Source organism: Aspergillus foveolatus (assembly GCF_047715535.1).
Source record: "Aspergillus foveolatus strain CBS 279.81 unplaced genomic scaffold BDW70scaffold_35, whole genome shotgun sequence".
NCBI classification, from domain to species: Eukaryota; Fungi; Ascomycota; class Eurotiomycetes; order Eurotiales; family Aspergillaceae; genus Aspergillus; species Aspergillus foveolatus.
This window is the reverse complement of record NW_027396099.1, coordinates 64,922-89,216: the sequence shown is the minus strand read 5'-3', so window position 1 is coordinate 89,216 and position 24,295 is coordinate 64,922. Positions and strand designations below refer to the sequence as shown.

The following is a 24,295-nucleotide window of genomic DNA, read 5'->3' as shown; positions in this document are numbered from 1 at the left end:
TACTGAGGAGCAGCGGAACAAGTCCGATAGAGGCCAGAGAGACCGGCTGGACCTGCACTGACTGCAGTGCTTTATCATTATCCTAGTATCCATTATCAATTATCGCATGTGGGGTTCGTCGGCCTTCTCCTCTTCTGCTATGATTACAATTCCAATTCCAGTTCCATTCCCATTTCAATTATATTTCCCAATCGACTGCCTTGCGTGGGAGTCGTGTCCAACCCCCCCTCCCCTCCCTCCCCCCCTTCCTGTCAACAACTTCACTTCTACTCCAAGTGGAGCGATCTTCCCTACTCCAAGTCAAATCATTCAAAGGCAGCCATGTCCCTGATGCTCTCGCAGTCGCCTGTAACTCATGCCTCACCTGCGCAGCACTCGCGCCGGCTGAGCGTCGGAGCCGCAGCGAAGACGCGAACATGCGTCCACTGCGGCCGCAGCTTCCGACGCACCGAGCATCTCGAGCGTCATGTTCGCACTCGTACGCCTCTGCATTCTTAATCTCTCTACAGAGCAATCCACTGACCATTAATTCCAGACACAAAGGAAAAACCGTACACCTGCTTGTGCGGCGCGGCGTTCTCACGCCGCGACCTGCTCAAGAGGCATATGGGCATCACCGGCCATGAAGACGTCAACCCGCCCAATAAGAGCACCTCGCCCAAATCTCAGCACCGAACCGACCATGACACAAAGCAACGGATCCGGCGTGCTTCGACGACGACTGTGCGATCTCGACGTGAGTCTATCCCAAACGCTGCGTCGCAGGACCCGAGCAGCATGACCCCGTCGCCAGTGGACGCCGAAACCGTCCACTGGACGATGCACCAGAATACCAGCTACGTGAAAGACGAGAACAGCTATCCTGAGCCGGCCAGCGATGGCACCCATGACCCAGAGATCCTCGAGGCAGCTCAGCTGCTCCTCCCAGGCGGAGCTTCGCATGGCATCCCCAACTACACACGTATGTCCCACCCTTTCAAGTATCAGGCCCGCTCTTTTTGGAGCCTCGGCTAAGCCCACCAACAGCCACAGCAACATCCTCATACCTCCCCGAAGAGCCACACCACTACGAAGATTTCACCAACTTTTTAGACTCCCTCAATCTACCTCTCGAGTGGGGCCCCGGCCATCATGAGGCCCATAGCAGCCAAAACAACAGCTCCCTAACAACGGAGGTGGCAGAGCCAGGTCTCCATCCATTGTTCAGAGAGCGCGAGCGCGACAGATCAGATCGAACTCGAGCCGATTCTCCCTTTGGCAGGTCATGGCTCCACTCGGACCATTATCAAAGCAGCTACGCAGGCATCGTTTCTGAATACGGGAACTACTACCACCATTATCACCCGCCAGAAGACGTCGCTCGCGTTGTGGTACCGAATTTCTGAGATTAATACTGCTGCTGCTGTGCTCAGTACCTCCTAATGTGACGGGAAAGAAAAAGAGGAATGCTGTCATTTTGCATGGGCTTGGATTATTCATGCTTGGTTGGCGGTCGTTTGGCTTATCCCTCGGTTTTCACAGTACATATCTTGCGCTATGAGTTATGATATACCATCAAATCAGAATGTTCCATCTCCATCTTCCGTTCGAATCGGGCTCGGGCATTGCGAAGCACCTTTTTTATGGCATACTAGCAACTGAATGCGACATTCACAAGGCTTTGCTCAATGCCAATCTAGCTGGCGCGCATCTGGGCACGAAATGTCCAAAACCTACAGCCTTCCAATCGGCCGTTTCCCAGTATTTGTCTTCCTAATTACCTTCCTGCTAGTCGCCCAAACACTGATCACTCATGTCTTGTAATTTTCCGCGGCAGGCACTGAGACCGTGATATGCAAGTGAAGATCAATGACTGCCTAGGCCAGTACGCTAAGGCTAGATAGGTAGGTAGCTTGTACTTGGTAGATTAGGTAAAGGCAGCTGTCAACCTCATACAATCCATTGACTGCAGCCTACAGTCTTAGTGCTATATGTACAAGGTCCGGTCGAAGGTGGGGGTTCTACTTATAATACTCTGTAATATAGCCCACTCTTGTTTGATGATGGCATAGATCTGATTTCAGAGACGGCAGGAGAAGTGACGAGCCTTGGGGTTGGGCGTTATGTCATTTTATACCAAACGATGAGGATGCAAACAAGAATATTCGACGTTAGGTTGCGCAGTATTGTCTGTTTGGATGTATAGGTAGTTAAAGGCTAGGCTACGAATACTAAGGACCAGGTGCATCGGGCAGAAGACCAAGCCAGTCAATTCAGAGAGAGAACCGGGGTCAGGGCCAGCTTCCCGTGCAGCTAACTTAAATATATGTAATCGCTATGGGCGTGGGAGACACAGTTGGACAGGACAGGATAAGACAGGACAGACGTGATACACAGATTCCCGCACAGAACAGACGGAAAGAAAGAAGATTGTGAAGTAATGCAAAAAGAGATCGGACAGGATGAGAAGGCAATGACAGGAATATATGAAAAAAAGAACATGGTATTTGCGCTTCATTGTACACAGCACGATGGAAGTAAATGGCCAACGGAAGATAATTTAAGAGCAAAGCAGGCTCGATCTGGGACGGACCAAATAAACGTCGAGGTATTAGAAAATCTTTGAGGCAGCTCAAAAAGGAAGCAAATGAGTAAAAAAGAAAAAAGAAGTGGAAAAAGATGGAGTCGAAATGCTTCTTCAATGAGCAGAAATAGAATCTGGTCTAAAAAGCGATCAAAAGCAGGCGCTAGTTCTGTGCAGAAGCCTAATGCTGTGCCAGCGGCTTGTGCTTCCAGAAATCCAAGCTAGCCACAACATCTTCGCCTGAATCATCCTCATAGGCGTAAAGAATCTGTGCCGTTAGCAACCCGTCTTTTCAATGGGAGAAGATCGAGCATACCTCTCGTGTGGAAGAATGTAGCATGCGAATATTCTTTCCAGTCATGATATGGATCAGTTCGCTCGTGTCGATGTGTCTGAACTCGATAAAGTTCGGTTCAAATGCTAGTATGTAAGGCAATGAAAGTGCAAAAGAATTGGGATTTCCCTCCCAGGAGATCTTCCAATCCGCCCGCGCACGCCAACCATTGCGGTTAACGAAGAATGAAAAGTCGCTGTAGTTCAAGAGGAATTCTCCATTCAACCGTTCGATATGAATGGGTTTTACGTTCTCTTTGCGTGCGACAAAGTCCAGAGATGTGTCTGCTTGGTCCAGAAGAGATTGAGTCTCTGTCGTTTCCAGACTGACAACCTCGAAGCCACGAGCACAACCAACGCAAAGAGTTGATCGGAGGTAATGGATCGACGATGATTCTGCGGGGATGTAGAATTCCTATAGATTGGTTAGCTCAGAAATCAGGACTGATGGGGGGGGGGCTAAACGAACCTTGAAAGGTTTTAAGGTATCTTGCCCACTCTGGAACATCTTGCTGACAGTAGACTTCTTCTTACCCTTGGCTAGATTGTCCATCGGCTCGTATACCTTGATGGTCGTTGAGAGAGCCGAAGTCTTGACTGAACACACCAGGTGACGTCCAAGACCGATTCCGGATTTGAAGAAGTTCGCATGACCCTGGATCTTCTTCGGTCTCTTAGCCGCTGGGTTTTGGCCTTCGGTGACCTCAAGAGCGTCCATCGGATAAGAGTACAAAGTCTTATTCGCAAGAACCAAGAGTAGCTGATACTCCTCCAGCGTGTCAATCTGAGTCACTTGACTGACATCTAGCACTTTTCTTGGCTTCGCGGACTGGTCCCGTGGGTTTCGGTCCGACACGTATATGCCGCTATCTGTGCCGTATACAAGTTTTCGACCACCATCTTCAGCATCGAGTTAGCTCATATCCAAGCAGGGTCGTTTGACGATGCATACCAATTGGGACAAGGCAGTTCACCCTGTTCACTGAATTGAAGAATTTTTCGCAAATGATGTTTTTGTTGTAGAAGTTACTGTTGCGCTCTCGGAGCTTTGTCTGCTGCTCGTCCACTAGTTCCAGGAACTTCTTTCGTTGTTGTGATGATGAGGCATATAGCGTCTGCTCGTATCCACCTTTACCTAGATGCCTGAAGGTTATCGGTAGGGTATCTTTCGCGGCCGGTGGGTTCGCAGCAGTCTTGTTGGCAAGTAACCCAGACGATGGCCTCTTCGCAATGCCTGGCTTTGGGATGACCTCGTCCATCTGGGGTATTACCAGAAGTTCTAGGGGAATAGGTTTCCTGTAGACTCGGTACTCTTCTCGCTTGTTCACGACCTTGATTCTTACCAGAAGAACAGCATGATCGAAGAGATATACTGTAACCTCCGAGTTATCAGTGGGCGTTTTCTTAAACGCCATTTTCGTCAACATTTGTCGGTTTTCTTCTGTGAGTTTCAAATCAACATAGTCACCTGGACCAAATTTCAACGAGGAATTGAGAGACACCAGGTTGAAGTGGTTCTCAGCCCTTCCACTCTCGGCATTGACACGGGACAAGAAATCCTTGATAATCCTGATCGCATGCGGGATATCTTCTTTATCCGCACTTCCCTCCGCAGTGTTTTTGCCGACCTGTTCTAGCAGTAGAGGATACCGAGCCAGACGTGTAGTTGGTTTAGTCAGATAACCGTTCAGCTCTAGTTTCCGGGACTCTTTCAGCCGTTCAGTCTCTTCTACAAACTTCGCGAAAGCTGGATTCGAAGACTTCTCCTTCTCAAATTCGTATCTGCCGTAGAGCTGATTTGCGCCGTATTTAATGAACGGATCGAAACGCGGCACATGTTGCAAGAAGATGTCACCGACAGTCTTCACGATATGACTTTCCTTTTGCCTTGCGTTGAGAGCCTCAGAGAGCGCGCCATTGACTTTGAGAACATCTAAGCAGTTGCCAAATACCGTCCGTATGAACTTCTCCCGTCTGTGCTCGGGAATGGGGGAGTTGCTGGCAGAACGTAGCGGCCTCATCCAGAAATCACGCAGATATTCTAAGTCCTTCACAAAGTCTCGCTCCGTGTACATGATCTCGAAGATGATCTCCTGTCGCTTCTTCTCTTTATCATCGACACTGTCTGACACCTCTTTGGGGACCATGTTAATCCATAATTTCTGGTTGTCGCCGCCATCATCGTCGCCGTGCAGGCTGCTCTTCGAGGCTGAAGTTCGGAGTACCGGAAGCGGGTTCATATTCAGCCTGGCTTGTTGCTCGAGTCGTCTGGGGCAGGCAATAGAATAGCACAAGCTATCGCGGTTACAGGTTGGAGAATAACATTCGGTTAGAAGAGTGAAAACGCCATTGACTTCGGAACTAGGCGCTTCCTCCCCCAATGTTTCCTTAAATTGATAGAGTTCGCCGGGGGCGTCTCGGAGGCGGTGATCATAAGTGACGTCGTGGAAAAGTTTCTGCGCGTCCAAAGCGCGTCCAAGAAGGAGAGCAAGGTTTCGATCAGTCGTCTTGATGATACTGCAGATAACATCCACCGCGTCTGCGCCCGAGAAAGCGTTTTGGTACGAAAGGCCATTCTTCTGTTTCTCGCCCAGCGCGATTTGCTCTCGGAATGCATCGGCAACCCGCGAGAGAAGAGCTGGGTTCACTGCAAGCAGTTTGCTGCGGCGTGAGTTGTTCGACACAAGGGTCGTCGTCGTCTGAGCACTAGGCCTGTGAGTTAGGTTGCTTTGCATGCTCATTGTACGATCAGGTGCAACAGTTGATGCCATGGAAAAGGTCCTAGGGTTCGGCATTGGTCCGTCACTTGGCGGGCGGACCCTTCCATTCATGTAATCGGAGTAGTCATCGTGTTGGGTCATTGGCGGTTGAACAGGCCCTGATGGCTGGCGCCTATTGGGGATTACTCGTCCAGATCCGGTTCTTGTCGTATGCATCGGCTCGCGATCCATGGAGTATGAAGTCAGGGACATGGCGCGCTCATTTCCGTGTCTTTCGGGCACCACACGTCCTTGCGGTGTCATCGGAGTTGCTGGATTATACGGCTGATTGCGAGAAGCGATTGCTGATGTATGGTTGAAGCTGTTCGGCTGAGGCGGTTGAATTGGCGGCCCTCCCAGTCTTGCCATTGATCTTGACCTGTAGGGGTCCGAATTCAGGGCGGGGTGAGGAATCGCTCGATTGTACCCCTTGGCATCCTGATAGGGAGGACCCGGAACTGGTCTGGAATCGAGACGCTGCGGTTGAGGATAAGCATAGCGCCCAGGGTAAGGTCGAGGAGGCCCCTGAGGAGATTGCGAAGTCATAGTAGCTGAACCGGGGTATGCCTGGTAGTATCCGTTTGACTGGCTCGGGGGATATCCGTTCTGCATCGGGCGCTGTGGCGGGAGAGGACCTCTCTGCATCTGTGGGCGCGGAACCTGCGATGACATCGTGTGAGCCCGCTCTTGGGAGAACTGGGGCGTTTGGGATGTCATGGTCTGCGAGCGCCCAGGCTGCCGTGCTCCGCCAAAAATTTCTGAAAATGCAGCATCACGCTGGACAGAGGACGGATGACCGTGAGGCCGGTAGTTCCGGCCTTGCTGGCCCCCAATATCGGCCATTGTGAAATATCACTTCGTCGCGCTTTTGAGCTTATCCCTCTTGATTCGATCGCCGTAGAGAACACAAAGACGGCAAAAAGGAGACGAGTTGGATCCGAAATCGCAAACAGAATCGAGGACGAGGGGTATCGAGTCTGGTCGTAAATAGCGCACAGCTATGCTTCGGGTTGTCGTTCGATTCGTGGGGACGGCGGAATGGGGGAAGAGGGGGTCAACAGACGGTACTCCACAGCAATTAAGTGATAGTCGATCAAAAGGCAACCAAGGGTAAATGGTAATAGAAATAAGAAAGACAAGAACGAAAATCTGGGAAGGAAAATGTGAGATACGAATAGTCCTTCAGTGATAATTCATGCCTCGATATGCAAATGGCGACACCGCGTGGTAAAGTCTAACGTGAATCAAGTAGCAGCCTTAAGCGCAATGGCAGACCAGTGCCTATGCCGTTGATAACCTCAGCATCCTTCCCTCAACATGGATTGGCCGGTCGAGAGATAAAGTCTGGACAACGAGCACCAGACAAAGACGTCAAGCAAAGGAAGCGAGGTGGCCGTCGAGGGAATCACCGGTAGTCGTGGATGGGAATGCCGTGCGTGAAGAAAAGAGAGCACGGGGGGTGGAAATGAAGTTCAGTTGTTGGGTCGAACAGGCACATGTCAGGCTTAACCCAGACGGGCGAAGTGGCTGTCCGCTCTACGGCGGCCCACGCATGCAACTTGCTCCCCTTCTATCGTGCTGGTCGGTTGCCCGTTCTCACTAACTATACCGACTCAACTACCCTGAAGCTTTACATCGCTTCTACATTGTTGTTCAATATCTCCCATCGAACCCAGAGCAATTCTGCAGCTTGTTTCCTCTATTTCGAACCTCCTTTCCCTCATCAAAGAGAGCATCACCATGACGGAGAGCGAGTTGACACCCAAATTCGCCCCGTTCCTGTCGTTCGTGAGTTATTGGAATGCGCTTGAATACAGCTCTGCATCGCCCATGCTGACAACCCATTTAAACACAGGCAGGAATTGCTGCAGCCGTAAGTGCCCAAACCAGCAAGCGATTATTCAACGTCTGGACTAACGAAGCCGCATTAGATGATATTCGGATGTACGTTCTCAAAACTCGCAGCTTGCTGCAGAATCACCAAGGCTCACTGATACAGCGGCCGGAGCGGCATATGGAACGGCGAAAGCCGGTATCGGAATCGCCGGTGTAGGAACGTTCAGGCCTGATCTAATCATGAAGGTAGGAAAGACGTGCTTGGCATACTTTGCTCTTGTTAGTTTCCATGCTAATTGCCGCGTCATGACAGTCCTTGATTCCCGTAGTTATGTCCGGTATCATCGCCGTCTACGGTCTAGTCATTGCCGTCCTTATTCAGGGCGATGTCACTGCGCCGACAGGAAGTGAACCGTCATTGAGCTTATATGCGTACGTTGAAGGGTTGACCTCCACTCGGACCTACTCTAACAGCAAGAAAGGGGGTGCATGCATCTGGCGTCAGGTCTGTCGGTCGGCCTCGCTGGAATAGCTGCCGGATACACGATTGGAATCGTTGGAGATGCCGTAAGCAGAAACCGAGTGGCCACGCACGTCAAACTAGCTAACGAATGATACAGGGAGTTCGCGCTTACATGCAGCAATCCAGAGTCTACGTCGGCATGATTCTCATCTTGATTTTTGGTGAAGTTCTTGGGCTTTATGGGTACGTGTGCGCGAAGCTGAAAGACTGCCAACGCATCTCACTAAACTTGACAGGCTAATCGTTGGTCTCATCCTGAACTCGAAGAGTTCGAACTGAGCGCTCTTTAAGTTTTGCAACTGCTTCTCTGTTTGGACGACGTCTGTGATTTGTATATCGTCCCTTCATATATCACGCCTCTACCTACTTTTATAGAACTCTTGGCGACGACGGACCTATAGGACACCTCAGAACGAGCCCAGCGTCGATCTATCTAGGTCGCGGCTGGGCCTCGTCCACGCACTTCCTCACATGCTCCGGCCTCCGCCTTAGGGCGAGTTCCTGTACTAGTACTCCGTACATGCATACATGTGTTTCAAATACAAATACGATTATGTTTAACCTGTGTTTTCCACGAGGATCGGGGATTGGATCATACTTGACATTGCCACCATCTGGTCTTGTGATGGGCGGCAGACTTCGTTTTGGCAGCAGTCACTCTGTATGGACTGCCCCGCCAGCCGGTAACGTCAGAGTCTCCGTAGCGCCGCCAGCAAAAAACCTCTTACATCCCGCAGTAGCAATACACCTTTCTTCCTTAGTCTCTTACCCCTCTAGATCTGTTCGGCAGGTCTACGAGTTTTCTCCTAATTTCTGCGCGTTTTAGTGCTTCAGACTTGTCACTCACTCAATTGCCAGCTCGTTGCTTTTTCACGCGCATCGCTCATCCTTCCCCACTGTTTTCCGAGACATGATCTCGCGCCATTCCAATGGCTTCAGGAACCGTAGGACCCTCGCCACCTAGTGGTGTGCAGGGCTCATCGGCCTCTGATAACTCCGGGAGCCCGACTCTCGGAGAGATTCATGACATGGAGAAGCGCACAGTTGCGTCTGTCCGACCGCCGACGCAGCGGCACCCAAACCCTTTCGTCATCACCGAGCGGCCAGAGGAGAAACAGCTGGGGATCTCTACCCGTCAGTTGAGCATCCGCGACTTTGTACTGCTGAAGACCCTCGGTACCGGTTAGTAACGGACCTCTAGATATACGTGGCTGGAATCTAATAGTGGTATCTGTCTTGCGCAGGTACTTTTGCTCGAGTATGGCTGGCGAGATTACGCGACGACAAAACGAAACCGGAGAAGGTCTACGCGCTAAAGATCCTGAGGAAAGCCGACGGTATGGACAGTCCAATGCCATCCCACCGTCACGGTCTTGGCTAATAAACCGGGACTCAATCCAGTGATCAAACTCAAGCAAGTTGAGCATGTTCGCAACGAACGGAAGACCCTGGCGGATGTGTCTGGCCATCCATTCATCACGACATTAATCGCATCATTTTCTGATAGTCAAAGCCTATACATGCTGGTACACTTAAACTCTGCGTCCACTGTCTTTGGTCGTTGACTGACATCTCTCGAGCTGGACTATTGTCCTGGGGGTGAGATATTCAGCTATTTGCGCCGTGCGCGACGATTCAACGAGAATACCTCGAAATTCTACGCGGCCGAAATCACCATGACGATCGAATTCCTCCACGATGCCGAGGGTGTTGTATACCGCGACCTGAAACCGGAGAACATCCTGCTTGATGCTGACGGTCACATCAAGCTTGTTGATTTTGGGTTCGCAAAGCAAATTGGCGACCGCGAAACGTACACTCTCTGCGGCACTCCGGAGTATCTCGCCCCAGAGGTGATACACAATAGTGGGCATGGCCTTGCTGTTGACTGGTGGGCTTTGGGAATCCTGATATACGAATTTCTTGTTGGTCAACCGCCTTTCTGGGATCAAAATCCAATGCGGATCTACGAACAAATCGTCGAAGGTCACATACGTTACCCTTCGAATATGTCACCCGCAGCGCAGAACATTATTTCCCTGCTGTGCAAAACGAACCCAGCCGAGCGCCTTGGACATATATCGGGCGGCTCAGCCAGGGTGAGGACGCATCCGTTCTTTGCGGATATTAACTGGGATGATCTTTTCTACCGTCGTATTAAAGGACCTATCATTCCTCGTGTCGACCATCCCGCGGATACAGGCAACTTTGAAGAATACCCTGATCCTGATCCGAAATCTCAGACCATATACACTGAGGACATGCGTTCCAAATATGAAACACTCTTTAGCGACTTTTAGGACAATCAGCAGCAACCCGTTCGCTGTTATAACTGTACGCACATTCAACATTGCGGAATGGTATCACACGTCCAACAACCGGACTGTGCGGGATCCCCAGCCGAAGAAGTAGGCTTCGGCCCGCTTCAGAAGCCAGAGCATAAAGCAACTTTGGTACACAGCAGGGCATCCTATGCTACACGAGACTCGGTCCCAGCGGCTTGATCATCTTCCTCAACATGCCGCTAAATCACTTCTCAATCGACTGTCAGACTGTCTATATCCTGATACCGGTTGGGAACACGGCGGGGCACGCTTCCACCATCTGTCTTTGCATGTCAATACCTGTCCTTTCTCTTGGACATATCACCCCTTAATGGTTTTTTCAAGTTGCGTACCCGATTCTTCCGAGTCACGGAAAGATTACAAGCACTATTCCGCCAATCCGAATCCGGAGGCCATACTGTCCTTCTCTGGCTCCCATCATAACGGCTCCATCTCTTTTTCTGTTATCTATCCTCAAGTGCTGGCATTTGGCTAATCAGTCAATGATGGATCCACTATCTACTCACCATCTAAATACGAAGTCTATTTTGCAACACATTTCGGCGTGGGCATTTGATTCACTAGCTGTCCGTATTACTGCATATGTGTAGGTACTCTTAAAGGGATTTTGATATAATGCATAATTAAGTGCATAGGTAGCCTCCCTAATTGGCTGTAGATATTACCTTGTATGCTTTCAGGAGCCCTACGATTATGTATAAGAGAACCTATACTATTTACGCACGGGTATTTTATTACCAAGGCTAGCAAACTCCGATCAGTAAACGAACTATTCAACACAAAGTACTTTAGCCGGGCAGATTTCCCAACTCCCAAACTCATTGAGAACCAAAGCGGCTATTCCTCGCAGATGAATGAAATTACGAACCAATATATGTGCCACATAAGAAGAGCAAGTCTAATCGAAAGAACATCTCTAGATACATACCAGCAGATAGTTCATATCCAGTACTCGGATGACACCGCGCGAAAACATCAACCCCTAAACCAAGACCACATACTTCCCAGCTTCAATCCTCATCAGTTAAACTAACGGCAACACCAGTTCCACATCCACAAGACTCAGCAAAAAATTCATTACAAAATGCTAGCTTGTCAGCAGCACTCCGACGGTGATGAGCGATGCCTTGACGACGAAGACTGATATGTATTTTTTGCAGCGTCCGTCAGGAAAGCTAGAATAGATTGTGCGGGGCGCAGTGGTGCTCCCTCTAGCATCTACTGGGGAAGCTCGCTTCCCTGGGCACACCCATAAACAACAATAAAGAAGGGTCATTGCTCGAAGTCATTGCGGTGTCTTCTCCGCTGGTTCCTTCATTGACGACTTGGTCAGCTACCAATTGGAAGGCGCTGAGAGGGCGTTCGAAGCCGTTCGCAGGGTGCCAACAATGGTGATTCGTGAAGGAAGGTTCACTTCTGGATAGCAAGCGTAGAAGTTTGTGACAGTTTTGAGGATTTTTCACTGGCCCAGGATGTTCAGAGGCATATACAGGTTGTCAGCGCAATCGTAGTGACTCGCGTAATAATTCTGGCCAGTTCGAAGGTCGAAGATGACTGTCAAGAGTCGTCTGATCAGACAATGGAGGCGCAGAGGTGAAGATACTTTCGAAGTTCTTTGAGCTAAAGTTCATACAAGGGATTTGCAGCATCGCATTTCTCTCGCCTTGCTACAAGTGACGTTGAACAAGGAGACCTTCGATAGATGAGGTAAGCCTTGTCCAAGCCCAGAGATTCACGGCAATTCACAAGAATTGGATCAGTCAAAGGAACTAACGGGCAGCAGTACATATATGGGCATATATTAAAGCGTGATCTGCTATTAAATCTTCTATTGATTACTCAGAACATGTAAGAAAGAAACAGCACGTATACACATACACATCGTTACTGTGGGCGAAGCGCATATGGCTAGGTTGACAAACCAGCCAACGGCAATAGATATCACCAACTCCAGACCGAGAACGATAGAAGGGTTGCCGGCTCAGAAGACTGTTTTACTGGCAACCGAAGTCGCTAGAGGCGTGCGCAAGGGTCCCTCTGAGCCGCACAGCTTTTGAAATCTCTCGGAAACGCGGGGCTGTAGGATAGCGGTACCAGTTTAGACCATCGGGAACAGTGAGAGAATGTGGCAGTCACGCAGAGCCGGTGTGGTCTTTGAAGCGGCAATGCGTCATTGCTGCTTCAGGTCCTGTGCGATGGGGTTCAGGAGGCATTAAGATTCCATCCCTACTGCGAAAGCCGAATTATTCGATCTTGGGCACTAAACAGGTGATCTCTTAGAGCGAGGGATCGGTTTTCCACGTTCCTGGGGAAGTTGTCAGCTTGCCATTAACAAGCAACGGCGAAGAGATGGCCTACCTTCAAAGTTGTGTTTGACAAATGCCATAGGGTCATCTATACCCTGAGCACCCATTTGCTGGACCCCGGGGCTAAAGCTAGTGATTGGCAGGACCACGACGTCGCCAACCTTTTGGTATTCAACCTGGTTGGTGAAGTCCTCATAGGTGATATTGCGGGTTGTTCCAGGCTCGACATAGAAGTATTCTGGGTCGTTGAAATAGCGAAACACCGCATCTGTCCAAGCTGCTGGCCCTGTGAATTCAACAATGGTTTTGTCCATCTTCCCCTTTTTGAGTATTCCCGCCTTCTTCATCCGTAGGGCTTCTTGGGTTATGTACGCCACAATATCTAGCAGGATCGGATGACCCGGCTTGGACTGGATGGTCCACTGGCAGAACTGGATCCTACGAGAGTACCAGTCATGCCAGTCTGGCCGGTCCGGATCAGCCTCAATTCCGACAACGAAGCCAATAGTTGACAGGTCAAGGCTGTCCGGTAACCAATCCACCACTGGTTTCAGCGCAGTAGTGTCAATATCGCTATAGACACCACCGCGCGCCAGGAGGATCAGATACCTGAAAAAGTCGGCTTTCATTACAGGTATCGGCATTGAGTTGAACGCCTCAAGCACCTCGGGGACCGAGCCATATAAGTATTTGACGAGGTGATGAAGGGTATCGTCTGGAATGACTTGGTGAACGAAGTTGGGGTTCATCTCGGTCCAGCTCGCCTCCGGTCGTCGTAGGTCCTGACTAAACCACACAGAAGCCGGAGTATACTTCCATGTCTGCCAGATATATGCGGGGAACTTGGCTTCCAGGTTGTAAGGAAAATGGTAGCGCAGACGTTCGCGCAAGGGAGCAGTGGCTGGTGGAGGCGGCTGCTTCAGCGGGTGCTGCTGTGTCGAGTCTGAACTCTCACTTGATGTTTTTCCCTTTGTTTCTTGACTGATCTCATAGGCAATATCCTCCGGGGACGCGGCCACCGCAGACTCAGGCGCAGGATGCGACGATCGAAGGAAGAGAATGAGGGTAATGAAGACGGCGGCTACAATGAGCGCCTTTCGAAAAGTGAGCATTGCTGCAAATTTGCGACGGTGATTGCGTGGCGAAAATGCAGTTCCAATCTGAAATGCTGAAGTTCACCCAACCTTCTCGCGGCTCCCGATCAGCAGCCGTCAATCTCCGCGATCAAGCCAGCCAGCTTATGAATCCGTTCAGTGTTGCTTTCACCGAGAAACCCCCCGACAGCCATACATGTCTGCTCTTTCAAGGATTCAGAAATTGGTGGGACCAACAAGCGCAAAGGCAATAGTGGTGGTTGACAGGGCAAAGGCTCCGCTATACTAGCGCGTCGGAAGTCGGCGAGCTCAAACTGCTCGGCTCTGATTAGATAAAGGACCAATTGACCAGCAATGGGAGATCACACTGATTTAAAGACAGAACAAGGAAAAAGCCGCGCAAACTCGCAGCAGGAAGCACAAGAAGATATTGAAAGGGTGAGAAATTGGTCAGGCCTGACGTGGGCCGCTGCTGTCGTAATGCCGGGCAAGAAGCGGCGGACTTGGAACCCAGGTGGCGCCCACGCCGCGTGGAAGCTGCAGTTACAATAATGCTTAGCACTCGCTTTGAAACCGCGAACGCCAATCCTGATAAATCCTGGCGGTAATCGGAATGTCAACTTAGTGCGTCTTGTGAATCTGCCAGCGAGATTCAGGGGCTGGAGGTGTTTTATACCCTCCAACTGTGACATCCATGTCACTTGCAAGTCCGCAACGAGCCAACCGCCCCACCAAAGACTTAGCAGGGCTGGATATCTTCGATCATCGGAATTCTCGTCCATGGCAGCTGGAGATCGATGTTGTCATGTTGTATCTCGCGTCCGTTATCTTGCTGTCATTGCCGCATCCGGCCAACATTGCAGTTCCAGCGCATGATTTCTCCGTCTCAGAGATCATCGAACGTTACAGGCCCACTGCGATCTCGACAATCTTGACAGTCTTGACCATTGCCATCATACTTATCAATCTTCGCTTCTCTTACAACTGGAAGGTCCACTCCACCTGGACCAAAGGCGACAAAAGAGGAGGCTTGTTTTAGTCTAGTGCTGCGTTCGCCACGTCAGTTTTGGCGCCGTTAACAGTAAAGTGCATCTTTCAGTCTTGGCATTGACGAGATCTATCTAGACTCTACTCTCAGTAATAGATGGACATCGCAACAGCCCAAGCAGAGAATAATACTGCTCTCCTTTTTCTTAACGGTGCTTCCTCAGGGACATGGCGAGGAACTGGTCCTGTTCCTGTAGCTTTACTCCAGTGGCTTGTACCACGCCAACCTTGGTTCGCAATACAAGCCGGATACTACGGTGACTCTCCTTGGCTCTAGGCATAGCTCGACATCGTGACTCAAAAACGACATTACTGCAGATTTTACAGTCGATTTTACGATCTGGTCAAGTACCTTTGGTTAGGTTCCACAACAGTGGGTTCCTTACTATGCGAGGCAAGAGAAGTTACTATCTAAGTTTCTACCACCAAAGCCGTAGTGTGCCGCAGAGACAGCCTTGAAGCAAAAGAAACTGATGTTTCATTCTTGTGAATATTAGGTGTGGCTATGGTAACTAGACTGTAAAGTCCGATCTTGAACCGCCCTCAGATTAGCTCTCAGGTTCTCATCGATATCCAGGCTGATGCGCTTCGCTAGGAAGCACCTAAAGGCCGGTTATCATACAACTTTGGCTTTTGGTACTGCGTACTCATCACCGGGCAGATCTTGATCATGGAACCAGAAACGTAAGAGAGAGGCAATGCAAACGGATACATTGAATTTGGGAGCCAGTTTATAAACATTGTCGGGCTGACATGAAAGTTCGATTGGGGGAGGGGGGGTGCGACAAGCACGATTCACTATACCAAAATATCACAGCCGCGTTAGTCAACATACGCCTGATTATATTCTAAGGCCGTTTTATGACGTCGTAAAGGATAGGGACGGTATACGACTCGAATCGCTGCGTCGATGCGATCAAGACCAACAAAACAGCGGCCGATCCCTTAGATCTCTGTTCAAACTCAATCACCCACGCTTGAGCAAATTTCATCTTCCATTCGGCAGCAAAGAGCGCCCGAAGGATGATATCAATTTGTCGGATTTGTCCGAACAAGGTGTCATGAGAAGCTCTAGTGTGAATGTTGTATCGTCATCGGGATCGTAGCGAGGGTTTGGTTGGAAACCTTTTTCTTACGCATTAGCCAAGAGAGCAAGCGCAAAGAAAAGGGAGGATAGCTTACCTGTCGATACGTGGAGAGGGAGGGAATTGAGGATCCTCGACGCGGCATAAAGATAATGGCTAGCCTCACGTGACCGACTATGTCATTGCAAGTTGTGGAGCTTCGAAGAGCAGCAACCTTGACATTTTCCGGACTCCACGAGGTTTGATGAACAAAACTGTATGATGGTAAGCCTCCTTCTTCGATTGCCGATCGCCGTAGCTACGAAACTAGGCTTCATACCTGCGATTCATGAAATGCGATATTGACAAACTTCCTAGGTCCAGGAACAGCACATGATTTGATTGACACCGGCGCAACGGCTCCTCGATAGAATAGAACGATCCACATAGAGATGGCATCCTGGATCCAACGACAGAACAATTCACATCAGGTCCAGCTCGCTGCAACTGCAGTGCTGTCCGGAGCTGCTGTTGCAGGCGCGATACTCGGTTTTCAAAAATACCGGAGACGAGAAGCTGTGGAGCGGCTAAAGGCTTCCATACCAGCAATCGATGAGAAGCACCACGCAGAGAGCCTGAATGAATATGGCGCCGCAGTCCCTGGACCATACTGGAGCAAAGAGGATGAGCGTGGTGCAGCTCTTGCGCGGAGGGCGCAAGAGGGAGACTACGATGAGGGTGAGAGGCTACTCTTTAAGAATGAGCCTGGCAAGCGCACAAGCTAACCCTGTTTCTGTCCGGTAGAGCTTATCCTCGAGCAGCTCGCCCGCAACCGCGTCTTTCTAAAGGACGAGGGTCTTGCAAAGCTCCGCGACGCATTCATAATCGTTGTTGGGTGCGGAGGCGTCGGCTCGCATGCTGTTGCTTCGCTGGCTCGATCGGGCGTATCCAAAATTCGTTTGATTGATTTCGATCAAGTCACGCTTTCTTCTTTGAATCGGCACGCCCTTGCCACATTAGCGGATGTGGGAACGCCCAAGGTACATTGCATCCGCAGGAGGCTGCAGCAGATCGTCCCGTGGGTGAAGTTTGACTGCCGAAACGAGCTCTTTGGCGCATCCGCTGCCGATGACTTGCTGGCACCGTGGGCTCTGGACGATGCCGACAAAGGACAGAAGCCCGTCTATGTGCTTGATTGCATTGATAACATACAATCCAAGGTCGAGCTGCTGCACTACTGTCACACGCATTCCATCCCGGTAATATCCTCTATGGGTGCAGGATGTAAATCAGATCCCACGCGCGTCATGATCACGGATATCTCAGTCAGCTCAGACGATCGACTATCACGCAGCACCAGGAGGCGGCTTAAACTGCTGGGAGTAACTACTGGTATCCCAGTGGTGTTTTCGACGGAAAAGCCCGGCCCCGGCAAGGCGACACTATTGCCGCTGGCAGAGGAGGAGTTCGCCAAGGGCGAGGTAGGCGAGTTATCAGTACTGCCGGATTTCCGTTCTCGAATCCTCCCCGTACTTGGAACCATGCCTGCCGTCTTTGGATACACTCTTGCAAATCACGTCATCTGCGAAATCTCTGAATACCCAACAGACTATAGCATGGGTGGTAAGGGCAAAGACAAGCTCTACGACACCGTCCACGCACAGCTACTGGTGACCCTTGAACGACTCGCTCGAGCGGAAAGTGAATCAGGTACCCAGCCTATTGGACTGCGTCTCCCGATGAGCAGAGACGATGTCATCTATCTCGTTGACGAGATTTGGCGGGGCAAGAGTGTTGTTACTGGACTCCCTTCTCGGCTAGCACTCACCCTGTGGAACCGACCATCCAATGGGTTTAAGCCGGATCCCCAATGGGAGAAAGAAGGGCAAATTTTGATTCCATTCAAGCCCGAGGATTTAGTGCTTATGACCAAGGAGGAAGCCACCCGCCATGAGAAGGAAGTTCTTATGGGTGGAAAGAAGGTCGAAGACCTGTACAGCGAGGAGATTATCCAGAAGGTGAATCAGCGCCAGAAGGAGATGGCGTACTATGAGCAATTTCGATGATTGTATACTAGAACTCGTGGTGATGATTCTCAAGTTAGAGCATGAACCTTATCTATTCTGCATGATAAGACGTAAATGTACTGTAAATGCCTAGAGGCCCTGCGACAAGATCTGGTACAACAAGGCACAATTCCAGCGCGGCAAACAAACCATTGGTGGTTAGTAAATTTTAATAGTAATAATAGTGGAAACTAGGACGACATTGTACAATCTGATTGACTGAAGTGAGGGACTTGGATCCCTAAGGCCAAGAGCTAAGCCTGTGTAGGATTGATCTCCAGGCCAGTTATCGCTACATTGGAGCCCAGGCACACGACACTTGACCTCAACAACTACTCTTCACAATCAATTGAAACCCTCGTATTTTCCCGTCCCACGGGAATATATCCACACTATCCAAAAGAAATTGTCGAATTGATCCACGGTATCGCCAAAGTTAGCCTACAGTCTCCAGTCAAATGGCAGACCGCGAGCGCTCGCGCTCGCGCGAGGCCCTCGACATTTCCGACGACATCTCTGAGGACGGCCTATACCACCCTCATCCATCATCATCACCGCCAACCCGCCTCAGCCGGTTCGCGCGGCCGTTAATCGATTACGTCCGTAACGAGTGGCAATCAAATTCTGTTGCAAAATACAGCCATTTAGGGAGCGCCTCGTCGAATTCCGTCTCGGACCGAACCGACGCTCCGAGATGGGTACAGATCGTGCTGTCGATCGTTGCTGCGCCGCGGTTCCGACGATACGTGCTCGTTTACCTAGCTCTGTTGGGGGCTTGCATATTGGGGTGGCAGTTCTTCCTGTTTCCGCGGTTAAAGGAGAATTCGGCGATATTGACGGCGCTGGATCCGAAGGAGAAGGCAAAAGCTGGAGGTTGGTTCGGCGCGAATGCGGTGCCGCAGTTGGAAGACATGATTCAACTTAAGACATTAGATCCGGCACTGCTGCCGGCCAGGGAGGCGAAGGAGGATGATAGTAAGCACAGTTCAAGGAGATTAGTTATTGTTGGGGATGTGCACGGGTGCAAGGAGGAGTGTGCGTATCCCCCGTCTCTTTACCCATTATTTTGGCGGCGCTGACATCTAAGCAAACAGTGGAAAAACTCCTCGACAAAGTCTCCTTCCAGGAAGACCGCGACCACCTAATCTTCACCGGCGATCTCGTTGAAAAGGGGCCTGACAGCCTAGGCGTCGTGGACCTCGCCCGGCAATACAACGCTTCCTGTGTCCGCGGCAACCACGAAGATCGCGTCCTCGTCCTCCGCCACGACATGCTCGAGTCAAATATCACTGACGACTCGTGGGACATCGCTCATCCAGAGTCCGCCAAGTCCCGCGAACTAGCACGCCAGTTGTCCGCTGAGCAAGCAGACTGGCTTGACGCATGCCCCGTCGTCTTGAATGTCGGTCAGATCACGAATATGGGACAGGTTGTCGTCGTCCACGCCGGGCTTATCCCAGGCGTCAATCTCGACAGGCAGGATCCCTACAGCGTTATGAATATGAAGACTGTCGATTTGCCAACACACGTGCCAAGCTCATCACTAGAGAAGGGCGTGAAGTGGACGAAGGTACGCAACTACACCGCATTATCAAATCAAAATTGACAATCAAATTAACGCCGTGTAGCTCTTCAACAAACATCAAACCCTCTCCCTCGAGTCCAAAAACGGTGTTATGACAGTCATCTACGGGCATGATTCCAAGTCGGGCTTGTCAATAAAGGAGTACACTAAGGGGTTGGATTCCGGCTGCGTCAAGGGCGGAAAGTTGACTGCTATGGTTATCTCCGATGGCGGGAAGCAGGAGATCGTGCAGGTCAAATGCTCGTCTAATTACGTTAAGGATGAAGAGAAAGAAAAGGATGACAAGAAGCGGAAAACGAAGGGAAAGTAGCGCCTGAATTATCAGCACTGAAGTCATTTATATTCATCTACCTAATGTTTGCATTTTGGGTCTGGTCGTCCGGCATGACATGGCATATATTTATTCTCTCTTTTTCGCATATTTTGGAACATCGTTGTTTCATAATGTATCGGCATGCACATGGTGGGTTTCATATTGGGCCGACAAGTCGGCGAGAGATTTCCAGTTTGGTCAGTTCTGGATGCAACTGGTTAGTGCTACATAGGATCTAGTTGGGCCCTGGATTCGGTGGTGCGGATGTAAGACCTTTCCTGAGATGTTAATCTGCATTTGGTTTTCCAAAAACCTTCGCCATCTCCAACAAATCTAAGTATGAGCTACGCGAAAGTAAGTATTGTAGCCACATGATAGACCACAGTTATGTGACGCCCCGTGGTAGACACAGTACAAAAAACCTACAAATTCAATCTAGTGTCCACAGTCCATGTTACCTAGAGTTTTGCCCACCCTCAGGGCTAGAAACAGAAACATTCCACCTTCCATCCGAGTCCCAGACTATAGGCCTCGTAAAATCCTCATACCAAAACCCGCCCAATGCATTTTCTACTATGAACCCAAACCGGAAGTACTCCGGTTCGCCAGGTACAACACGCGTCCAGTTCAAATCCGGAAGTCGCACGTCAACGGCACCATCAAACCGAAACGCATGGTATCGCTCGACGTCATTCACGATTACACTGAGACCGTCGACGTCAGAGGGTAGAGATTGGAGGGAGCTAAAAGCGAAGGATATGATATCTGGGGTTTCTGAGGGGATGGTGATAATATCCGGTGGTATATGTGGGAGGATAGAGCCGAGCTGCGCGCCGTCGAGAAGAGAAGCGGATGTTTGGAGGATTGAATCGAAACCCCAGCGCGCAATGCCGTTGATGAAGAGGCCTAGCAGAAGGCCCTGGTACAGTAGAGAAGGACGCGTCTGGAGAGTCGTACCGGGAAGGAAAAGAAGAGCAAGGATATAGTGATGGATGCGGAGGTTCATGCTTGGTACGAGGAGAAGGATAATTATCCCGGCGATAAGTGTAGCATAGAGCGCCAGCATTTTCGGCATACGCCCCTCGTTGCGGAAGGCGAGGGCCTGCGTGATGACAATTGCGACCAAAATGACGATAATGGTGATGAGGGCCGGAAGGGCGCCGGGTTGTTGCTGGATGTCGTGGGGTGTTAGGCGGGAGATGGGAATTTTGTCGAAGGTATCTGTATTGAGGGCGCCAACCCAGCAGGGGCCCAGCCAGAGGATCGTCTTGTCCCAGTGTGCTGTTAGGTCGGAGAGGGTGTGCCGGATACAGAAATGGTAGATTGCGAAGCCGACGAAGGCGCACGGGAGGAAGCGGCCTAGTGCGGTTGAGACGATTTCATAGTAATCTGGGGAGTAGGGAGGGTCGGAGGAGAGGACAACTTGAAAGTAGACGATGAAGAAGATGGATGCATAGAATGCGGCTGGGGATGTGACGACCAGAGAGAGTATTGTTGATACGACCACGGAGAAGGTGAAGAGCGGCCAGCGGAGATCCTGACAGTCCGAGCCGCCGTACTCTGATGACGCGCCGGTGTCAAATGTGAAGGATAAGGGGAAGTAGGACGGGAAATCAACGCTTGAGATGTCGTTCCTGTCGACTGCCGGGAACTTCTTCTGCTCGCCTGTTCGGCGGAGTATGCCGCAGCCGCCTTTACTATCTTCCAGTAGTCCGGCATGCATTGCAGCTTGACAGATAGAGGAATCGCCTCTATAAACAGCGTCAGGCCGGCCTTCGGCGGCGGCACCTCCAATGACGAGGTGCTGATAGTTGATTTCCTTAGGGCCTACAAAATATGGCTCGAGAACCATGAAGCCCGAGCAACCCGCAGGGCACCGGAACGCAAAGGTTTCTCCATCGAACGGGCGACAGTAATCTCCATCAAGACCACAGTTAGTTGCGTTGCTCCTGCACGGAAATTAGTCCAAGTCTTCTGATATAAATCCAAGATCGTACCAAAGTCTACTTGAGCAAGAAAGCTTCACAGGGCTTCCAAGGCCGGGTATCTCCTGTCCCGCAACGCTCACATGCAGAATGGAAATAAATGCCACGCCCCACAGTAGGAGACAGGCGAGAAGGAGACAGAATCTTGTCTTCGTGCTGTGAAAGTATCGCTCGATGAGACGACCGGGAGCCGTTTGCCATCGGCCTAGCCAAGGGTTGATTCGGTACTTGTGCGGCGGCGATGGGCCACGCATCCACTCCCAAATGTCGCCAACAGAGCATCTGAAGCGCTTCTGTTGCTGGACAGTGTGAGGATTTGAAGTTGGGAGCAGGGGTTCGCTCGTGCTCTGTTCGCGGTTGGCTGGCGCGGGGTCAAAGCTATCCCGGCCATTACGTGCTACCGCTTGGCTACGGTCGGAGTCATCTTGTGATTTCAGTGAATATTCATCGGGATGTCGGGAGAGTCTCTCGAAGGACGAGGAGCTTGACCGCGATGGCATTGTTATCGCCCCATAGATGGCGGACGTTCGGGAAGAAAAGCGGGCTGGTTGTGGTTTCACCAGGCGTTCGTTAGTCATCGCCTATTTACGCTTCCACCATGTCAAGTATGTCAACAGATTACCTTAATGATCACAAAGCTAATAAACAAATCACCAATTGATCATGATAATTATATAATTCAATAAGGAACAATTGCCAATTCCATAACATATAGGGTATTAGGATTTCATGCTCACGTAATTACTTCGTGATATCATCGACCCATTCGTCGTAGCTGAAGAAACGAGCAGCTTTATAGAAGAAAATAAAGAAATGCAGAAGATGCGGTAGATTCCAGGAGCAACAATAACACTAAAATCCTCCGAGAATGAGTGTTCTTCGCTAAGATCTTCGCCAGAATAACGAACGAGTTGGCATTGAACCAAGACTTGATGCTGGTTTAGACTCGAGAGCGATGGCCGCTACCAAAAAAGTTAGAACTGATACCCAGGTCCTGGAGTAGTCGCTGAACTTACTATCTGTCAGTAGCATGCCGTCTGACGCGGAAGGTAAACCACATGCCCTGCACACTTGTCAGCATGTAGCGTGAGATTCTGGGTCCTTAAAGTACTAACCACAAGCGCAGAAACAATCCAAACAATGGCAGAGAGGAAACTGAATGCCTGTGCGGCTTTCCATCGGCCACAGTACGTGTCATCCGTGATGGAACCCCAACGCCAAATGCTGCCGCAGTTGAGTCGGTTGTTGGCATCGACCTGGACACCAAAGGCAGCGAACCAGGCCATGGAAAGAAGCAAGTCCACTGTACGGAAACTAAGATCAGCAACGGCACGGGAATCACTGTGCACAGGTGAATTGCATACGCGGCCATGTGAAGAACCCCGACGAGAACGGAATCAGCCATATGATACCAAACAGTATGGATATTCCAGCGACAACCTCAGTGTAGATCCATCGCGCCTCGGGCCAGATGTCAAGGTCACCGAACCTGTGGAGGAACCAGCCGATTATACCGGCGACCACCTGTGAGAGTTAGCTTGGGTTCGTGAATTGAAGCGTAGAAGTGTGTCTGGAACCATACCGCACCAAAAGCGATTTCAGCAATACGGAGTATCACAGACAACATACGCGAGATGACAGGCATGATGGGCGAAAGTGGGGTTGGTCTATTGGAGTAAGAGTTTCGAGTGGGCTTTGGTAAATCAATGCGCAGGGCTGACAGGTTGCCTTAGGCCTAGTTTATCTCGTTGACAGAAGCTTATTTTCATGGGACCTTGAATTCAGAAGAGAGAAGAAAGTCACGATAAGGAGCGGCCGCAATATTAATACCCCGGCATGAGCGCATCTTCACCGTCCAACGCCCCTTACCTCAGGTAACAATTCTGTTGCGCGAACGTGACCAGCTCGAGGCCATGACGTCGTCTGGCTGAGCCGATTGGTTTCTGTGTCTTGCTCAGCTCTGCCTACCGCCGATGGTTCGAGTAACACCTCCAGCTGCAGCTCGCGAACCCCAACTGGGCACTGATTGACCCAGGAAAAGATGGCGTGGTCAATTTTTCTGCCTGGTGATACGTCACCCAAGCGGGCTGCAGCTTGTTTTGTGGGAAGAAGAGCGGCATCACCAGTAAGGATTAAGACGTCTCGCTTCGATTGTCCTTCCGTCCAGATGATTTGGTGTCCTGGCCATCTTCCAATCCTCGTGATCAGAGTCTCAGCTGGGGGTCTAATGAAATAAATAAACCTCATCATGATGGTTGGATATTGACGTTGGAGCTCAAGGCCATTCACACTAATACGTTTAGAGTCTAGTGCTGATTGCCATGTAGATTCCTTGTATGTTCTGTATAGCCTCTCCTTTATCGCATCACCTAGGGTGCCGGCTATTGGCAAATAAAGGATAATGACCCTAAGACATATGTAGATCGAAAACATAAAGATTCCATGTTAGCCTGTTCATTTTTGCGATGTTGAAAAC

The 24,295-nt window shown here is 50.4% G+C and overlaps 9 protein-coding genes across 9 annotated transcripts; 5 read left to right on the top strand and 4 right to left on the bottom strand.

Moving 5' to 3' along the window:
* The first annotated feature begins 231 nt into the window (after positions 1-231).
* Positions 232-1,656, top strand: BDW70DRAFT_139084 (C2H2-type zinc finger protein). The gene is made up of 3 exons (XM_073737333.1): positions 232-478; positions 536-961; positions 1,027-1,656. The coding sequence occupies exons 1-3, from the start codon at positions 322-324 to the stop codon at positions 1,383-1,385; spliced, it is 942 nt and encodes a 313-aa protein (XP_073594583.1). The 5' UTR covers positions 232-321; the 3' UTR covers positions 1,386-1,656.
* Positions 1,657-2,184: 528 nt separating this feature from the next.
* On the bottom strand, positions 2,185-7,097 carry rom2 (putative Rho guanyl nucleotide exchange factor (Rom2)). Its single transcript, XM_073737332.1, has 4 exons — positions 3,849-7,097; positions 3,366-3,796; positions 2,880-3,311; positions 2,185-2,831 (listed from the first exon to the last, which is right to left on the bottom strand). The coding sequence occupies exons 1-4, from the start codon at positions 6,496-6,498 to the stop codon at positions 2,745-2,747; spliced, it is 3,600 nt and encodes a 1,199-aa protein (XP_073594582.1). The 5' UTR covers positions 6,499-7,097; the 3' UTR covers positions 2,185-2,744.
* Positions 7,098-7,249: 152 nt separating this feature from the next.
* BDW70DRAFT_139081 (V-type proton ATPase proteolipid subunit) lies at positions 7,250-8,570 on the top strand. Its single transcript, XM_073737331.1, has 8 exons — positions 7,250-7,443; positions 7,511-7,528; positions 7,587-7,599; positions 7,655-7,737; positions 7,805-7,923; positions 7,974-8,058; positions 8,112-8,197; positions 8,251-8,570. Exons 1-8 carry the CDS (start codon positions 7,396-7,398, stop codon positions 8,291-8,293), a joined length of 495 nt encoding a protein of 164 aa, XP_073594581.1. The 5' UTR covers positions 7,250-7,395; the 3' UTR covers positions 8,294-8,570.
* Positions 8,571-8,769: 199 nt separating this feature from the next.
* Positions 8,770-10,960, top strand: BDW70DRAFT_139080 (cAMP-dependent protein kinase). Its single transcript, XM_073737330.1, has 4 exons — positions 8,770-9,196; positions 9,259-9,351; positions 9,416-9,540; positions 9,595-10,960. The coding sequence occupies exons 1-4, from the start codon at positions 8,944-8,946 to the stop codon at positions 10,312-10,314; spliced, it is 1,191 nt and encodes a 396-aa protein (XP_073594580.1). The 5' UTR covers positions 8,770-8,943; the 3' UTR covers positions 10,315-10,960.
* Positions 10,961-12,134: 1,174 nt separating this feature from the next.
* Positions 12,135-13,949, bottom strand: BDW70DRAFT_75699 (glycosyltransferase family 32 protein). The gene is made up of 2 exons (XM_073744777.1): positions 12,718-13,949; positions 12,135-12,664 (listed from the first exon to the last, which is right to left on the bottom strand). Exons 1-2 carry the CDS (start codon positions 13,775-13,777, stop codon positions 12,636-12,638), a joined length of 1,089 nt encoding a protein of 362 aa, XP_073594579.1. The 5' UTR covers positions 13,778-13,949; the 3' UTR covers positions 12,135-12,635.
* Positions 13,950-16,115: 2,166 nt separating this feature from the next.
* Positions 16,116-17,998, top strand: BDW70DRAFT_139075 (tRNA threonylcarbamoyladenosine dehydratase). Its single transcript, XM_073737329.1, has 3 exons — positions 16,116-16,155; positions 16,249-16,608; positions 16,675-17,998. The coding sequence occupies exons 2-3, from the start codon at positions 16,323-16,325 to the stop codon at positions 17,934-17,936; spliced, it is 1,548 nt and encodes a 515-aa protein (XP_073594578.1). The 5' UTR covers positions 16,116-16,155; positions 16,249-16,322; the 3' UTR covers positions 17,937-17,998.
* A 262-nt stretch (positions 17,999-18,260) lies between these two features.
* On the top strand, positions 18,261-20,060 carry BDW70DRAFT_75668 (putative serine/threonine-protein phosphatase). Its single transcript, XM_073744776.1, has 3 exons — positions 18,261-18,911; positions 19,031-19,506; positions 19,565-20,060. The coding sequence occupies exons 1-3, from the start codon at positions 18,395-18,397 to the stop codon at positions 19,829-19,831; spliced, it is 1,260 nt and encodes a 419-aa protein (XP_073594577.1). The 5' UTR covers positions 18,261-18,394; the 3' UTR covers positions 19,832-20,060.
* Positions 20,061-20,288: 228 nt separating this feature from the next.
* Positions 20,289-22,319, bottom strand: BDW70DRAFT_151326 (LCCL domain-containing protein; the record flags this gene model as incomplete). Its single annotated transcript, XM_073739281.1, has 2 exons — positions 20,289-21,783; positions 21,832-22,319. 2 exons carry the CDS (start codon positions 22,317-22,319, stop codon positions 20,289-20,291), a joined length of 1,983 nt encoding a protein of 660 aa, XP_073594576.1.
* Positions 22,320-22,759: 440 nt separating this feature from the next.
* On the bottom strand, positions 22,760-23,464 carry BDW70DRAFT_161277 (MARVEL domain-containing protein; the record flags this gene model as incomplete). Its single annotated transcript, XM_073740956.1, has 5 exons — positions 22,760-22,781; positions 22,836-22,882; positions 22,935-23,122; positions 23,184-23,343; positions 23,402-23,464. 5 exons carry the CDS (start codon positions 23,462-23,464, stop codon positions 22,760-22,762), a joined length of 480 nt encoding a protein of 159 aa, XP_073594575.1.
* Between the last annotated feature and the right edge of the window lie 831 nt (positions 23,465-24,295).

Excerpts from the sequence above, each read along its gene's own strand:
- rom2 (XM_073737332.1), bottom strand. The coding sequence starts at position 6,498 with ATGGCCGATATTGGGGGCCAGCAAGGCCGGAACTACCGGCCTCACGGT. Across the intron at positions 3,312-3,365 it reads ATACCTTAAAACCTTTCAAG|GAATTCTACATCCCCGCAGA; the intron begins GTTCGTTTAGCC and ends ACCAATCTATAG. Across the intron at positions 2,832-2,879 it reads TACATTCTTCCACACGAGAG|ATTCTTTACGCCTATGAGGA; the intron begins GTATGCTCGATC and ends CTAACGGCACAG.
- BDW70DRAFT_139081 (XM_073737331.1), top strand. The coding sequence starts at position 7,396 with ATGACGGAGAGCGAGTTGACACCCAAATTCGCCCCGTTCCTGTCGTTC. Across the intron at positions 7,924-7,973 it reads CCGTCATTGAGCTTATATGC|GGGGTGCATGCATCTGGCGT; the intron begins GTACGTTGAAGG and ends ACAGCAAGAAAG. Across the intron at positions 8,059-8,111 it reads TTGGAATCGTTGGAGATGCC|GGAGTTCGCGCTTACATGCA; the intron begins GTAAGCAGAAAC and ends CGAATGATACAG.
- BDW70DRAFT_139075 (XM_073737329.1), top strand. The coding sequence starts at position 16,323 with ATGGCATCCTGGATCCAACGACAGAACAATTCACATCAGGTCCAGCTC. Across the intron at positions 16,609-16,674 it reads AGAGGGAGACTACGATGAGG|AGCTTATCCTCGAGCAGCTC; the intron begins GTGAGAGGCTAC and ends TCTGTCCGGTAG.
- BDW70DRAFT_75699 (XM_073744777.1), bottom strand. The coding sequence starts at position 13,777 with ATGCTCACTTTTCGAAAGGCGCTCATTGTAGCCGCCGTCTTCATTACC. Across the intron at positions 12,665-12,717 it reads TGTCAAACACAACTTTGAAG|GAACGTGGAAAACCGATCCC; the intron begins GTAGGCCATCTC and ends CAACTTCCCCAG.
- BDW70DRAFT_75668 (XM_073744776.1), top strand. The coding sequence starts at position 18,395 with ATGGCAGACCGCGAGCGCTCGCGCTCGCGCGAGGCCCTCGACATTTCC. Across the intron at positions 18,912-19,030 it reads GGAGGCGAAGGAGGATGATA|TGGAAAAACTCCTCGACAAA; the intron begins GTAAGCACAGTT and ends CTAAGCAAACAG. Across the intron at positions 19,507-19,564 it reads AGGGCGTGAAGTGGACGAAG|CTCTTCAACAAACATCAAAC; the intron begins GTACGCAACTAC and ends AACGCCGTGTAG.
- BDW70DRAFT_139084 (XM_073737333.1), top strand. The coding sequence starts at position 322 with ATGTCCCTGATGCTCTCGCAGTCGCCTGTAACTCATGCCTCACCTGCG. Across the intron at positions 479-535 it reads CGAGCGTCATGTTCGCACTC|ACACAAAGGAAAAACCGTAC; the intron begins GTACGCCTCTGC and ends CATTAATTCCAG. Across the intron at positions 962-1,026 it reads TGGCATCCCCAACTACACAC|CCACAGCAACATCCTCATAC; the intron begins GTATGTCCCACC and ends GCCCACCAACAG.
- BDW70DRAFT_139080 (XM_073737330.1), top strand. The coding sequence starts at position 8,944 with ATGGCTTCAGGAACCGTAGGACCCTCGCCACCTAGTGGTGTGCAGGGC. Across the intron at positions 9,197-9,258 it reads GCTGAAGACCCTCGGTACCG|GTACTTTTGCTCGAGTATGG; the intron begins GTTAGTAACGGA and ends TGTCTTGCGCAG. Across the intron at positions 9,541-9,594 it reads GTCAAAGCCTATACATGCTG|CTGGACTATTGTCCTGGGGG; the intron begins GTACACTTAAAC and ends ACATCTCTCGAG.